At 42.1% G+C, this 15,467-nt stretch overlaps 1 protein-coding gene across 5 annotated transcripts in view; it reads left to right on the top strand.

Moving 5' to 3' along the window:
* atp2b3b (ATPase plasma membrane Ca2+ transporting 3b) overlaps positions 1–15,467 on the top strand; it is a 124,114-nt gene that overhangs the window by 94,826 nt on the left and 13,821 nt on the right. For 2 of the 5 annotated variants that reach the window (XM_088330652.1, XM_088330651.1), the window contains 4 exons: positions 5,873–5,980; positions 8,559–8,741; positions 14,295–14,454; positions 14,680–14,736. In XM_088330652.1, the coding sequence (XP_088186778.1) occupies positions 5,873–5,980; positions 8,559–8,741; positions 14,295–14,454; positions 14,680–14,736 (508 nt within the window). The remainder of the gene's footprint in view (positions 1–5,872; positions 5,981–8,558; positions 8,742–14,294; positions 14,455–14,679; positions 14,737–15,467) is intronic. The other 3 variants (XM_088330650.1, XM_088330649.1, XM_088330653.1) reach the window with 2 other exon arrangements.

The following is a 15,467-nucleotide window of genomic DNA, read 5'->3' as shown; positions in this document are numbered from 1 at the left end:
AGCTTTTTGTCATGATTACCGATATGCTTCACCTGTGCCCGCTCCTTTGGCGCCAACTGTCCCTATTTAAACCCACTCCTATCTGTCCCCTGTTGTCAGTCCGTCTGCGAACCTCAGTTTACACTAGGCAAGCCTTTTTTTCGACCCTGACTCCAACCTGTTTTTTGCTCCTGTCTGTCCCCCGGCTTCGACCCATTTTTTGATCCTGACCACGTCTACTCTCCCGGCCTGGCTTTCGGCCTTTTTTGTCCCCGACTACATCTCCTCTCCTTTCTTGGATTACGACTCGCTTCCGACCCCTACCACGTTTTTACTCTCCTGTCCCAACTACCGACCCGTTTTTCCGTTACCGCCATCGCTCGCCACGGAAGTCCCACTTCCGCGTTCAGAGCGACCTGCTTCCCGCGCCTAGCGATCACCGGATCGTGGGGTCAACCCTTACCTTTTTTCCAATAAAACTGAGAGAAACGTAACGCAAGCGGGTCCTGTCTCCGTTCTGGTCCTGACACTTTTAAAGTAAGTACCGTAAAATCCGGACTATAAGCCGCTACTTTTTCCCAAATGTTCAGCCCTGCGGCTTATCACGGCCGCTTATGAAGAGGAAGACTTCAACTCCTTAGATTATGCTAAAACTGTCAATATGACAAAGGTTCTTTCGGTTAGCGAGAGGACGCCTTTTATAGCGCCAGCTATAGAGAGGAAGATTAGGACGGTATACTGAGAATTTAACAATTACGGTATGCTTCTTTAACAGATACGTTTGATACGTAGCGTGCGTGTTCATAGTAGCGTGTTGGTACCTTTCACAGGGACGGTTTGGGATGAAAGTTATATTATTATTATTAAAGCTTTGAAAACTCTCTCGGTGTACAGTCTATCTTTGTAAATATGTGTAACCATGTATAATATGTATTTGCAACTGTATATTTTTGTAATGTATTTATTTGTATTTATTTGAGACACTCATGCTGATTTTCACGAGCGAATAAAAAAAAAGGGGCGGAGCAAACGCGGGCTGATGGGAACTGGGGACGGGTAAAGGTGAGTGTTTGTGAACGCAGGAGACAATAGTGGATATATATTTTTCCCACCCTTACCTTTGGAAATATACACTTTTTTTTCCTTGGATTACTTTCAACGGGTACCCCGACTCTGCAGGTCTGCATTAAATGATAAGTAGCTTGCTCTGTTCACTCCACGTATTGGCCCGGTAGTGCAGTACCACCAGGAATGATGCAATAACACCGATAGTTTCTTGGCCCTGTGGCTGGGACCTTGACTCAGTTCCTTGACTGGGGGCAAGTGTCTCAGACTATTAGCTTTGAAATGAACCATGAATTGACTATTAATTGCTAGTGGACAATAGATAAAATACCGGTGCGGCTTGTGTATGTACTAAGTCGGTTTTCCTCCCGAAGTGCGGTGGGTGCGGCTTATAATCCGGTGCGCCTTGTAGTCTGGAATTTACGGTAGTAGAAAAAAAACTAAGGTACAATTAGCTGATAAAACCTATTTAAGTATCAACCTACATGTACATTGTTATTACAATAAACCACATTGAAGAAATGTTATTATCACCCAATTAAGTTGCATTTCAATTTCTAGGAGGTTCACTGAGGTCATAGGCGTGTAGGCAAACTTAATGTTAGCTTAGAATGCTTGGGAAAAAAAAAACAAATTCTTCAAATTGCACCCTAACGACAAGTTTGCTTATCAATAAATCATAAAGAAAAGCACAGCCAGTCAGCATTCATTATTCAAAGTGCTTTGAGGATGACTGTTTTATGTATTTCAAGCTAATTAAAAAGAGAAGGTACCACATAGGAATATTATGAGTACATAGAAAAGAACCAAAGACTAAGTGGAGTGTGTCGGTGCTTACTGGCTTACTGGAGAGCCAAGAAGGAGTTGGCAGTGTTTTAGGGTGTGACAGAATTGCAGGACTGGAGAGAAATGTTGCAGGATGCTGATCAATGTGGATTTTTGTGGAACGTTATCGTGATCATTTGAGAGGTACACTTAGTTATCAACAAGACGCCATCAGTGCTTCGAATATACCGTAAATTAAGGACTATAGAGCGCACCTGATTGTAAGCCGCACCCACCACGTTTTAAGAGGAAAACCGATTTTGTACTTACACAAGCCGCACCTGTATATAAGCCGCATGCGCCCACATTAAAAAAATGTAACACAAACACAAAATTAACCCAAACCCGACTAAGTCCCGCGATTGAAACTGAATGTCCTTCATAAAGGTACACAGTCCAAAAATCACAGCCGGCAAAATGAACGGAAAATGATACCGGTACTTAAGGTTTGATGCAGACCTGCAGAGTCCGGGTCCCGTTGTGTGTAATCCAAGGAAAAAAGTGTATATTTCCAAAGGTAAGGGTGGGAAGAATATATATCCACTATTGTCTGCCGCGTCCACAAACACTCACCTTTACCGGTCCCCACTTCCCGTCAGCTCGCGTTTTTTTTACCCCTTCTTCTTTATTCGCCCGTGGGAAACATATCAGAATAAGTGTCTGAAATAAAGACATTACAAAAATATACAGTTGCAAATACAAATTATACATGGTTACACATATTTACAAAGAAAGACGGTTCACCGAGAGAGTTTTCAAAGCTTTAATAGTAATAACTTTCATCCCAAACGGTGCCTGTGACAGGTAGCAACACACTCGCAACACACTCGCAACACAGTAAACGGGTCTGTTAAAAAACATACCGTACTTGTAAAAATCACGGTAAACTGTCCTCATCTTCCTCCTTAGAACTGAAGCCGTCAAAGTCGTCTTCCTCAGTGTCGAAAAGAAACTTCGTCATATAGACGTCGTCCCACGCTCCTTTATTCCAAAACACGCTGGCAACACGCTCGCTCCTTCTTTATCGGACTGCTCGATTGCTTTTAGCTTGAAAGCTGCGTCATGTGCCTTTCTTTTTGCATTTTGCATGATGAGGGTATGTTTACGCTAATTTAATTTACTGTATGCACAAGCCAAGAAGTTGCAGTCTTCTTCGGCGCATATATTCCACCGGTCTAAATCTTACCTATTGTACTCAAGCGCCGCTGGCGGCCGTTAGAAAAATTACATAAATTGGCCGCATCACTGAATAAGCCGCAGGGTTGAAAGTTTGGGAAAAAAGTAGCGGCTTATAGTCCGGAATTTACGGTAATCAAGGTACAAAGCTTAAAATAATACAACTACCGCGGCAGAGATTGATGCTTGATTCTGTTTTTTCGGTCGAAATCCGATGTTATTGTGAGATTGTTCACATGACCAACTAAATGTGATTTGTTTGCGACTGGATTTTCCGGTCACAACTGTCACACGTGACATCCCACCCAATGCACTCATGTTTGCAGATGTACTCATGGATTTTAAAGCGGAGAGTGGTCCCTCCAAATATTTATTAAGTCCAAAACCTTGCTTTGCCCCATGGAATACTGTCTGTGTGGTGGGATTTGAATGTAAATATTGTTAACTACCCCTAGAAGATAGTATCGCTTTAAGAATGAACTCGAGCGATGTTGTGGCTGCTGCGTGAGTTACAAAATAGACAAAATAATCTTGTGATCTAATGACACCCCCTCATTTTCGTCTGCCGTGGTTGTTGATTTCAGCACTTCCTCCCGCCTGGTTTAAGCAGTGTCTGAAATGACGTCTGCCCGTTGGGCTTACAAGTTACAAAACGTCTGCGCCCGGGTGGGCGACAACTTTTTTTAAAAAAAAAAAGATAATTTTTTTTTCAAAACAAACCTTTGCTTTATTCCGATTTTGAAATATTCGTTGGGTTTGGAAATTTCGGAATTTCGGTTTGTTTGGCAATTTGCATACTCGGCAGCCAATCAAAAGCCTGCATCGAATAACTTCGTACCGGACTTTCCCGAGCCTTATCAGGTCGTGCATTTGCATATCATTTTCTAAAGTAGGCGCACAGAGAACACGAGAAAAATGGATAAGTGGTTAGGAATCAAGCCAAAACCTCAGCCCCAGAAGAAAGACTCAAAAGAAGCTAACAAAATTGATGACGCTACAAAACGTAAACGTACATTAAAACCATCGTGCAAAAAGGAGTTTACGTGGCTTGTAGCAGACGACGCAACGCAGACATTGCATGAATGAAGATGTTGGATTTGGGTGAAATATACCTGTGTACACAAAGATCATAACTGCGTGAAATAAATGAATAAATGAATGAATGAGTGAATGAATGAATGAATGAATGAATTAATTAATTAACCTTTTTTCCATCATTGAATTCTCGTACATCACTTTTCCAGCTAATATTATTGATATCAATTAATTTAAACACAGTCAAATATTTTAGGCACTAAAAATGTTCTACATTTAATTGAATAACTACAATATATTTCCACAACAGCTGATTTAATACGAAAGTTATGAGTCCAATCAAAAAAGCAGCAACGTAATAAAACTACAAATACAGAGTAACAATGTCAACCAGGCAACTAAAATACACTCTATTACACAATATTTTGAAAATAAGCACAATTGGATTGAATTTTAGTATTATAATCTACAGGTTACGAGAAAATTTCTCATAACCTTCTCGCGCAATAAATTATTTCGCTTGAGGTTACCAGGGTTGTCCATGAGATATTGTTCAGTTATATCAAAATCTCTAACACGCATGTGCTCGACACAAAAAATATGCCGAAATCGGAAAGTGCTGATGAAAATAAAATGCGTCGGTGTTGTAAAAGGCAGTGCACTGTGAATAACAGAATTTCACGATCGGGTGATAATGACTTGATGTGACAAGACTGACTCTTGTCTCCTCATTCTGGCACAAAGGAACAATTAATCTGACATCTATTTGTGAGCAAGCTGACGTTTCAAAAATCCGGTTGGAGAATTGTGGAGAAAACATGTAAAACAAAGTGGAAAGTCAAATATTTTCTCTATTTAGGTACAAGCATAATGGCGAAAGTGTTGCCGGGCCTGGCGTTGTCGGGCATTTTACTTGAGCGAGGTTGTTGGGGATGTGGTTTGTTGAAAAAGCAACAGAGATCTACTGGGGCAGGCATGTCCAAATTCTAGCCTGGGGGCCAGTTATTGCCCATGATGAAATTTTCACTGGCCCCCAGCCTCTGTCATAAAATTAAAAATTTGTGGGCCGCCAATAATGTTGACCATAAAATAAATTCAATTTATACGAAAAAAAAAAAATCATCATTTTAAGAGATTATGGCAATAGCCCTTTTGCCACCTTGCCATTGGCTTTCTGTGAGAATTTTAGCCTACCCCATTTCCTAAATGGTGAATGTAAATAAAAAAGGAAAGTTGAATGTGAGGGCCGCCGCCAACGTCATTGGATCATTTTTTTTAAGAAACTTGAGGCAAAAAATACTGCTGAGGACCTGTAAACATGGAAACCAGTTAAAAAGAAAATTCATATTTTAATTTTTCTTTATTCTTTGTTTTTTTTTCACATTATGTGTCTCTCGTTTTATGCTTGTAGTGGGCTAATCTAAAGCTAACATGTATTTGTTTCATGTTTTGATGCTGTTATTATAATTTTGAAAAATATATAATATTTATGCGTAGCTTGGAACGGATTAGCACATATACATTAAAAGGCGTCTCTACTTACAAATGTTTCAGGTTACAAAGTTACTCCCAGAACAAAAATTAATTTTATTGTAAGAACCAAGCATGTTATACATGTTTCTGTTCACATGATGGGGTAGTCGAGAAAATGACTCATGTTAAAGCCTCTATATAAGTGGAAAGCATTCCCTGTGGGGCTTCACTGCTTGATGGGGCTTCATTTTGCCATCACTTGATGCCAAAGTGCATTGTGTTGTGATCCTCTAGTCAAGTTATTTTCTTTGTGCTGCAGATTGTGATCGTGCAGTGGGGAGGGAAACCATTCAGCTGTGCTCCACTCAACATTGAGCAGTGGCTCTGGTGTCTGTTCGTGGGAGTTGGAGAGCTCCTGTGGGGTCAGGTAAGAACTCTCTTCAGCTTGTTCAGTCCAAACATGCTTTTTGAGTGGGTGCAGCTTGTATAGAATTGTTGTCACCTGCGGTACAATTCAGACACAATTGTCACGTTTGCTAAACTGCCGATTGTCATAAAAATCAGGGTTCCACCAAGGTCTTAAAAAAGTTTTAAATTTGATAACTCAAATTAAGGCATTTACAAGGTCTTTAATTTTGTCTAGAAGTCTTAAATGTATAATATGCAAACTAACAAAAATATTGAACGTCGTTTCGTAAAATTACTCCTGACTTCTATGTGTCGGCTAGAAAATTGAGATTTCCGCAGTACAGTGGAACCTCGGTTCTCGACCATAATCCGTTCCATTTCTTTGTACGAAAACCGATTTGTACGATCACCGAAGTCGTTTTTTACCATTAAAAGTAATGTAAAATTGTTTTAATCCGTTCTAACACCCTAAATGTTTACCACGAAAGTAAACATGAAGCTAACCCAGGCTAATCGTACGTTCGCGTTAGCGTAATCTTCCGTACGAAAGATTACGCTAACATGAACGTGTAAAAGTAAAAAAATCAGGTCGTTTACATGTCATTTAGCACCCGGGTCTCCACAACAAGTGGTGAGCAGTTAAAGGATGAAGAAAAGAATTATGAGTAGGATTTCTTACTTTGGCGGTTGTCGGCAGAAGCCATGCTGAATTCCTGAAAGAAGGGAAACTCCCACACCTGCTTCATATTTTGCTATTATTTCTTTCTAAAATGCAATAGTTGTACGCACTACTCCTCTTTTTTCACCTGTAGCAACTTTGCTGCTTGCACCAACCTTCTTCCGAGGCATAATTAGGTGTTAAAACACTCCCTTCACCGCTTTTGAAAAACGAAAGCAGAGAAGGAGTGCGCGTTGCCGTGTCAACAGTTCTTCACGAGGGGTGGGGGCAATCTACACTCGTACGCCGCTCAGCATCGCACCCTAGCGTACCGGTGTTCGAACTCCGATTTTTTGAACGAAAAGCGAAGCAAGAATTTCTCAAAATTTTTGGTCGAGAACCGATTTGTTCGAACTGAGAGGCGTTCGAAAACCGAGGTTCCACTGTATTATGTTTTGACATACAATCAGTCTCTAACCCGCTGTCGTCCTCAGAGTAACCTTAGGATGGGAAAGTGTAGGTTTAACTCGTTATGGTTGCGTGATTTAAAGTATAACTGGGTTCTTGCTGTACCAGGGATTGAGTAGGAGGGGTTGCCCAGCTGACGCTCGAACGATTTGAGGCTCCATTATCCGGCGCGGTTGTTAATGGTGGCAGTTAGATACGGACATCCGTCACAGGGTCGCCCAACTGACGTACGAAACCCATCGTTGCTGGGGCGTTGGGCGTGGCGGGGATAATAGCTGCAGTAGTGTGCTGACCTCCATAACGGCTCGCCCGGTTGACGTCCTGAACCCGTTGCGGCGGCGTGTCGCTCCGCCACCCTGGGCGCTTCCGGTTAGCCCCAACACAGTCACCCACCTCAGGGCCTAAGAGGACCGGGAGCATATGCAGGTCTTCCCGGGCAGGTTCTGTTCCACTGCATCTCCCAAGGGTGCGTCGCATTCAAAGGCGCTACCCGGTAACAGAAGAAAAACGAACACAGTACAATGACAGATGGATAATAAAAATAAAAAAAAGTAAGAGAAAATCCCAGCCAGAACCCGAACGTAATGATTGACACTTTAGGCATGGTCCAAAATCCGGGTCAAGCTCGTGTTTCAGATCTTATATAATAGCTCTTGGACAGTAACAACTACATGCGCCTCATCATAAGATTATCTTTTGGGGATGCACCTTATAACTTATAATTTCATTAAATAATATGCTCTATAAAGATAAATAAAGTTAAGTTTAACTTACTTTTGGAAGACGAGCTTCCTCCTCCGTAGTGAAATAGGGCGAAAAGTACTTGATCCTGTCCTTTCGTCGGCGGCACCTCACAGGTCGTCTCGGCACCCGGTTCAGGTCCGTGACGCCTCTGTCCAACCTTTAGTCCAAGCCTGTCCGTTGGCGGGTTAGGGGCCTATCCCTTCAGTTCCAGCTCAAATCAAACCTCAGCCGGCAGGTACACAATACCTTCCACGCTCCTTTGGCGCAGGGTGGGGTTTTAAAGTTTCGCCTCCCCCGTCTGTATGTCAAAATATGTATGAGATTGGTCTTAAATTTCAATGGATGTGGCCTTGAAAAGGTCTTAAAAAGTCTTACTTCTGAATAGAAAAATCCTGGGGGAACCCTGAAAATGTATATATATACCACAGCCATATCCCCTTAGTGGCAGGTGGCTAGAGTCATTTCTGACTCTTTTTGGGAGATTGATTCAGAGGAGGGGATTCCCAGCCCCCTCGCTCAACCCAACTCAGGTGTTGGGAGTCATTAGGTGACCAAACCCGCCAATTCCAACCCCTAATGCTGAACGCCAAGCAGGGAGGCAACGGGTACCAATGTTTAAGTCTTAGGTATGACTCGGCCGAGGCTTGAACCACAACCTCCCAGTCTCGGGGTGGGCGCCATACCCCCAAGGCCACCGAGCTGAAAATGTAAAAACTGTAATGTCCAGGTGATCGCCACCGTCCCGTCGGAGCGTCTGCCGTGCTTGAAGGAGGCGGGTCTCGGTCTGGAGCCAGGCGAAGAGGAAGGGGAAGAGCTTGCGGAAGACGAGGAAGAGATCGACTGCGCCGAGAGGGAACTGAGGCGAGGACAGATCCTCTGGTTCCGAGGCCTCAACCGCATTCAGACGCAGGTACTCCAAGTTGCATGAGGCTGGGAGCCAAAATCTATAATCTGGTGCTTCTGTGCGGGTTCTCTCTGCTTTGAATTTGCCCTTTAACATGTGCTTCTCTTCAACACAGGCGACATTATGTTCTCCACGGACTTTCATTGTGATTCTATCAAAACTGTGTGGTTTATGGGATGCAATGCAAAACAATATATGTGTTTGTATGGGGGGAGTCAGAGACTGTTTCTGTATGAGTGTGTGTGTGTCTGCAACAGGGGTGGGCGATACGGGTAATTGTGGTATTGATCCGATCCAAGTAAATACAAATTTTGCTTAGAAATGTCATGATCATTGAATAGTTACTTGAGCTAGTTCATGAGTACAACAAACACAGTAAAAATATTTTAGGCACTAAAATGTTATAGATTTAATTGAATAACCACAAGCAAACTTTAATAGTGTAAAAAAAAGAAATATTTCCACTACAGCCGAATTAGTACGAAATTTATAAGTCAAATAAAAAAGTAGCAATGTAACAAAAATACAAATGCTGCGTAACAATGTCAACTAGACAACAAAAATACCTTCCAAATGAAATGATGTGCATTTATATAGCGCTTTTCAAGTCAATGACTTCCCAATGTGCTCCACATTTCCCAATAGCGGCCTTGCAGCCATGTAAGGCGCTAACCTGCTTATTGGGGGTATTAGGGGTTCAGTGTCTTACCCAAGGACACTTCGACATGTAACACGGACGAGCCGGGATTCGAACTGGGATCCCTTGATCCCAAGATGAGCGCTCTACCTCCTGAGCTAGTGCCGCCCCATAATATTTCGAAAATAGAGTCAATAGTGCAAATAAGCACTATCAGATTGAATTTTAGTGTTACAATCTACACATAATTTTATCACCCACTACTGATAAATTGGAAAGACAGTACAGACGCTGCCCTACTTACGAATGAGATAAGTTCTGGACAATCGCTAGTAAGTTGAATTTGTTCGTAGGTTGCTTCAGTGCTATATTTTCTATGTTTAAGGCTTGTATAAGTAACCTTTATTGTTTTGTACTAAAAAAATAAACATTTCATTAAATAATATGCTCTATAAAGATAAATAAAGTTAAGTTTAACTTACTTTTGGAAGACGAGCTTCCTCCTCCGTAGTGAAAAGTGGGCGAAAAAAAGCGATCCAACTATTTTCTCAACCGCAGCAAGCTTTCTTATTCCAGTTTCATTTCAAATGAAACGGCTCACCTCTTCTTTATACTTTAAACCAACCAAATTGAATGGATGCACTAGTTATTAGACATTACAAATGTCAAAGGTCTAGTATGTTTATACACGAACTAGGAAGAGGAAGCCGGATTTCTTCTTCAGGGTGGATCCTGGGTGAGCTATCACAGCGCCGCCACTTGTCGGTAGTGGCGTATAGAAGCACTACAGTGCCGTCCTGTACTCGGAAAAACGTGCACAATACAAAATCTAACTTACAGCAATGTCTGGATATTTTTCGACATCCCGAATTTTTTTTTTTTTATATCTACCGTTTTTCGTTACTCGAATGTTCGTAAGTAGGAGAGTTTCTGTCTCAATCACAAGAATAAAGTAGCGATTCGATCCAAGAACTCACTCAATATCGATAATATCGAATTGTGGATTCAACCGCCCACCCTCGGAGTGCAAAAAAGGGCCTTTTCTGAGACAGGAAAACAAATGATAGAGATGAATATGGGCAAATGAAAACAGACAACTTATTCGATAAATAAGGGTGAATTTTAATGGTAAGCACAAAATTGTCTGCGCAACCCCAAACTTTTGAACTGTAGTGTATATATCTGAAAAACTCTGACTATACAACAACTGAATATTGGGTTGAAATATCCACTACTAATTGTTATCGGTATGGTATCGGCCCTGTAAAAATGATGATGTCCAAATATGAACAATTCTATAATAATAAGTAGAATTGAGGTAAATAATGTCGGATGGATAAATATGAAGAGACCTTGTAAAAAGTATTGGAACACAAATAGCATTTTTACGGGACAAAAATGCAAATCAATTCCCCCCTCTCATCTCATTAGCTGCACCGTTTATCCTCAGTAGGGTCGCGGGGGTGCTGGAGCCCATCCCAGCTATCTTCTGGCAGTGGGCAGGGGACACCCTGAACCGGTTGCCAGCCAATCGCAGGGCACACACGGACAGACAGCTCGTTCGCTCATTTACATCTAGGGACAATTTGGACCGGCCAATTCACCTGAAATGCATGTTTTTGGAATGTGGGATGAAACCGGAGTGCCCGGAGAAAACCCACGCAAGCACGGGGAGAACATACAAACTCCGCACAGGAAGTCCGGTAGCTGGATTTGAACCCACACAGGAGGTTCCCGAGACCTTAGAACTGTGCCGCCGTGCTGCATGCAAATCAATTTTTTTCCAAAATGCTTCAGCCCTGCAAGGAACTCAAGCAATTGGGTGCAGTCCCTGAGAAAGTAAACGACAAAACAACAATGGCTCATAACTTCACAAAAGTTGGAGGTGGGCTTCTCATAAAACCATGTTGCATGAGTGCTGTGAGAATGTTTGTGTGTCTTTTGTGGTGGGTTTTTGAATGACGACAAAAGGGCATCAGCACCAAAGCCGACCAAAGTCACTGTTGTGTTGTAGAGGTAAAATTGGCCTTAAAAAGTCCAATCCGACCTGACCCAGGGCATTGGTTATAAAAGCCCAACCCAATTTACTCGATTTTCAGGACCGATCCCAAAGCAAACCCGAGATTTCATATTTTATTTGTGAGGACTCGAGAGGAGAGGTGATATAAAAAATTAAAGCCTGTCTTTTATAGCAGAATCTAAGTTAGGCAAAACTGTATACATATTTATGTATAGCTTTTATATTCCTGTGTCTGCAGAGGTTACCGTAAATTCCGGACTATAGAGCGCACCTGATTGTAAGCGGCACCCACCACATTTTAAGAGGAAAACCGATTTTGTACATACACAAGCCGCACCTGTATATAAGCCGCATGCGCCCACATTAAAACATGTAACACAATCACAAAATTAGCCCTTGAGTCCCACGATTGTGACTGAATATAAAGTACACAGTCCAAAAACCACAGCCGGCCAAATGAACAGAAAATGATACCGGTACTTAAGGTTTGATGCAGACCTGCTGAGTCCGGGTACCCGTTGAAACTATTCCAAGGAAAAAAAGTCTATATTTCCAAAGGTAAGGGTGGGAAAAATATATATCCACTATTGTCCGCCACGACAACAGGTCTCACTCACCTTTACCCCACTTCCCGTCAGCTCGCTTTTGCTACGCCCCTCTTTTTTAATTCGCAAAACATATCAGAATAAGTGTCTCAAATAAATACATTCCAAAAATATACAGGTGCAAATACATATTATACATCGGTTACACATATTTTCAAAGAAAGACGGTACACCGAGAGAGTTTTCAAAGCTTTAATTATGATATTATAACTTTCATCCCAAACCGTGCCTGTGAAGGGTAGCAAAACGCTACTAGCAACACGCTGGCAACACAGTAAACGGGTCTGTTAAGAAAAACATACCGTACTTGTAGAAACCACGGTAAACCGTCATCATCTTCCTCCTTATAACTGACTTCATCAAAGTCGTCTTCCCCAGTATGGGAAAGAGACTTTGTCATATAGACGTCGACCCACGCTCCCTTATTTAAAAACACGCTCGCAAAGTGAAATTTACGTGCAGTAGCCCTATTTCCCTCCTTATCGGACTGCTCGTTTGCTTTGAGCTTGAAAGCTACGTCATGTGCCTTTCTTTTTGCAATTTGCACGATGAGGATATTTCTACGCTAATTTAATTTGTGCTCAAGCTAAGAAGTTACAGTCTTCCTCGGCGCATATATTCCAGCGGTCTAAATCTTACCTTTTGTACTCGAGCGCCGCTGGCGGCTGTTAGAAAAATTACATAAATTGGCCGCATCACTGAATAAGCCGCAGGGTTGAACCTTTGGGAAAAAAGTAGCGGCTTATAGTCCAGAATTTACGGTACATTAACTCACAATTTTCCATCATTGACGGGAACATTTTAAGGCCGTCCATCATATTGACGGTTGAAAACTGGGCCATAAACCACAGGAGAATCACGTCCTTAAGAATCTATTCCGGGACTTTAAGAGAGACAACGGCAAAGAGACACAGAACAACAATGACAGGCGGATAATAGACAGTGACAGGAAGGATTTCTTTGAATTGACATTGCAAGAGTTTAGTACAGTGCATGGTATTGATGAGCAGTGTTCCCTCTAAGCTGCGCGCGTGCGCAATTGCGCACTGCTCGGACATTCTTGGCGCACAAGAAAATCTAGCCAGCGCACAAAAATTAGGGCTCAAAATTACTAATTAAGAAGCGACTTAAGTCAAAGTTACAGTGCATGAAGGTAAAAATACACGGGTTCCCCTGACGTTGTGTCCTAAATGCGGTATTTTGAAGTCAAGTCGAAGGAGAACGAAGTTGAGTAAAGTTAGTAGAGTTTGTCGGGGAACCGGCTTCTTCGGCTCGGCTCGGGTCCTAAACGGCTCTTCGGGTTGTTTTTGCTTCTTTAATCCCAACATGACCAAATATTATATAAAATGATACACAAAATGACTTAAAGGAAGGGGGGAATAGAACAAAAAAGAAAAAAATAACAAAATGAAAAAGTAGTGAAAAGCTGAGAAAAAAAAGAAACAAAGGAAGAGAAAAAAGAAGGAAACATTTAGAAAAAAGCCAGAAAAAAAGAAAAGAAAGAAATGCAGGAAAAAAGTAAATAGAGAACAAAAAGAAAAAAGTAACAGCTAGGAAAAATAAACACAATGAGATTTTTTTAAAGGAATTTTAAAAAAAGTAGAAAAAAACACGTAAAAAAGAAGAAAAAGTTTGTGTTGCATTCAAATAATTTCCAATTATATCAAGTGAATCTTGTTGCCAACATTGTACTTCCACTAAAAATGTGATTAAGTACAGTTCTGTATCTTACAACCGACTAAATAAGCCCCCAAAAATGTTAATATTATGCGACAAAATATATCAGGAAATAAAAATAAATGGATATCTTGTGAAAGAATTGTAAGAACAAACGACGTTTGCAATAGTACATGAGTCAATTCATTCAAAAGAGAAAAATAATTTGGACATGTTTGATAATTAATTATCTTGCCACACTTGGGATTATGGTTGCTCACTGTTGTTTCAAGCGCTGCTCACCGACTTTTGTGTGAACGCTCAGACCCGTAAGGAAAATTAGAGGGAACATTGGTGATGAGGCGACTTCAGTTTCTGCTGGCCAAAACTACTTATGGCTGCGGAACGCCTCAGCGCACTGTGAATTTACCGTAGCAGAAGAAAGTCAGCTAGGGAGAAGCCCGACCGACGTGAATGTGATGATTGACATTGTAAACCCATCCCAAAATTTGGGCATATTAATCTGTAACAAGGGGGGGGGCAACACACACATACATGCACAAATGGAAAGGGATCCGCACTCCGCATGCGACCCCCCTCCTGCGCACACTGAGTGCCACTGTTTTATCTCTGTCCTGCAGATGGAGGTAGTGAGTACGTTCAAGCGAAGCGGCTCGTTTCAGGGAGCTGTGAGAAGGCGCTCCTCCGTGCTCAGTCAGCTCCACGACGTAAACACTATATCTACCCCCTCTCACGTAGCTCTCTCCACTGCTACAGCCAATACCAGCCCGGCCCCAGGGAGTGAGTCCGCCCAAAGCATGCACGCAACGATTTCCAGCACACACATACACAAGCTCATATGCACACACAAACACGCAAACATGCACGGCACGTGGACTTGCAGTTTTTTACGGTCTCTGGTTGCAATCACCCCCTCCTCCTCCTACCCCCTACCCCATCCAGCCAACCTACTCATACGTACACAACATATCTTCTATTCTTTTTTTTATTCTCCCTTTCAAACAGCACCCGGTCCTGACCAGCTGTGCAATTCTGGTCTGATCTGGTCTGGTCCAAATCCAGGTCTGGTCGCAATCCAGAGCGTGTTTGGTTTTTGGTGTTGCGTGTTGAGTGTGGTGCAGAAGGATGCTGTTCGCTCTTAGCTCTGTGAGTCAGAAGTCCCGCAAGTCACGTTTGAACTGAATAATGCATCAACCAAAAACGGAAAATGAAAGCCGGTTAAACAATTAGATTCTGGAGGGTGGGATTTTGGATGGGGGTGGCGGATCCGAGTCCACAGAGCTTAAGGACAGCTCCCGCTGCACCGTATCTTGCAAATGTGTGTCCATGAGGTCAAGCCGGGTTACCGTGTTCAACACCTGCTCCATATATAAAACAAGCAGTTGGCCAAAAGCTGTAAACCTTCGAGTATAAAAGCCCTAACAAGCCTAACTTTTCGTTTCGAGTTGAGCATTCTTGTGTCGTGGACGGACTATTTCTGTAGACGGCTTTCTTCCCTGTCCGTCCTGTTTGTTAACTTTCTCTTTTTCTCCAATGCCGCTCTTGACTTTCTTCTCTTTGCTGTTTTCTTATTGTTTGAGATGTTACAGGTTTCCTGTTTGCCCCGAGTAAAAAGGCCGTGAAATGTGCTCTGTTCGTCTATAAGCAAAGTTGTTATCTTGTAGATGTATTTGGATTGTGTCAGATCTAAATACACGCTCCTGTCTAGTATACTGATAAGGTTCCTTTAGATTTTGTCATCCTTCTTTTCCCTTTTTCTCATTCCTTTGTCTTTGAGTTTCTCCGTTTATTTA

The sequence above is a fragment of the Urocampus carinirostris genome, chromosome 3 (assembly GCF_059441175.1).
Source record: "Urocampus carinirostris isolate Australia breed hairy pipefish chromosome 3, RoL_Ucar_1.0, whole genome shotgun sequence".
In the NCBI taxonomy this organism is placed as follows: domain Eukaryota; kingdom Metazoa; phylum Chordata; class Actinopteri; order Syngnathiformes; family Syngnathidae; genus Urocampus; species Urocampus carinirostris.
The sequence above is the reverse complement of the archived record's forward strand: the minus strand, read 5'-3'. Positions and strand labels throughout refer to the sequence as shown.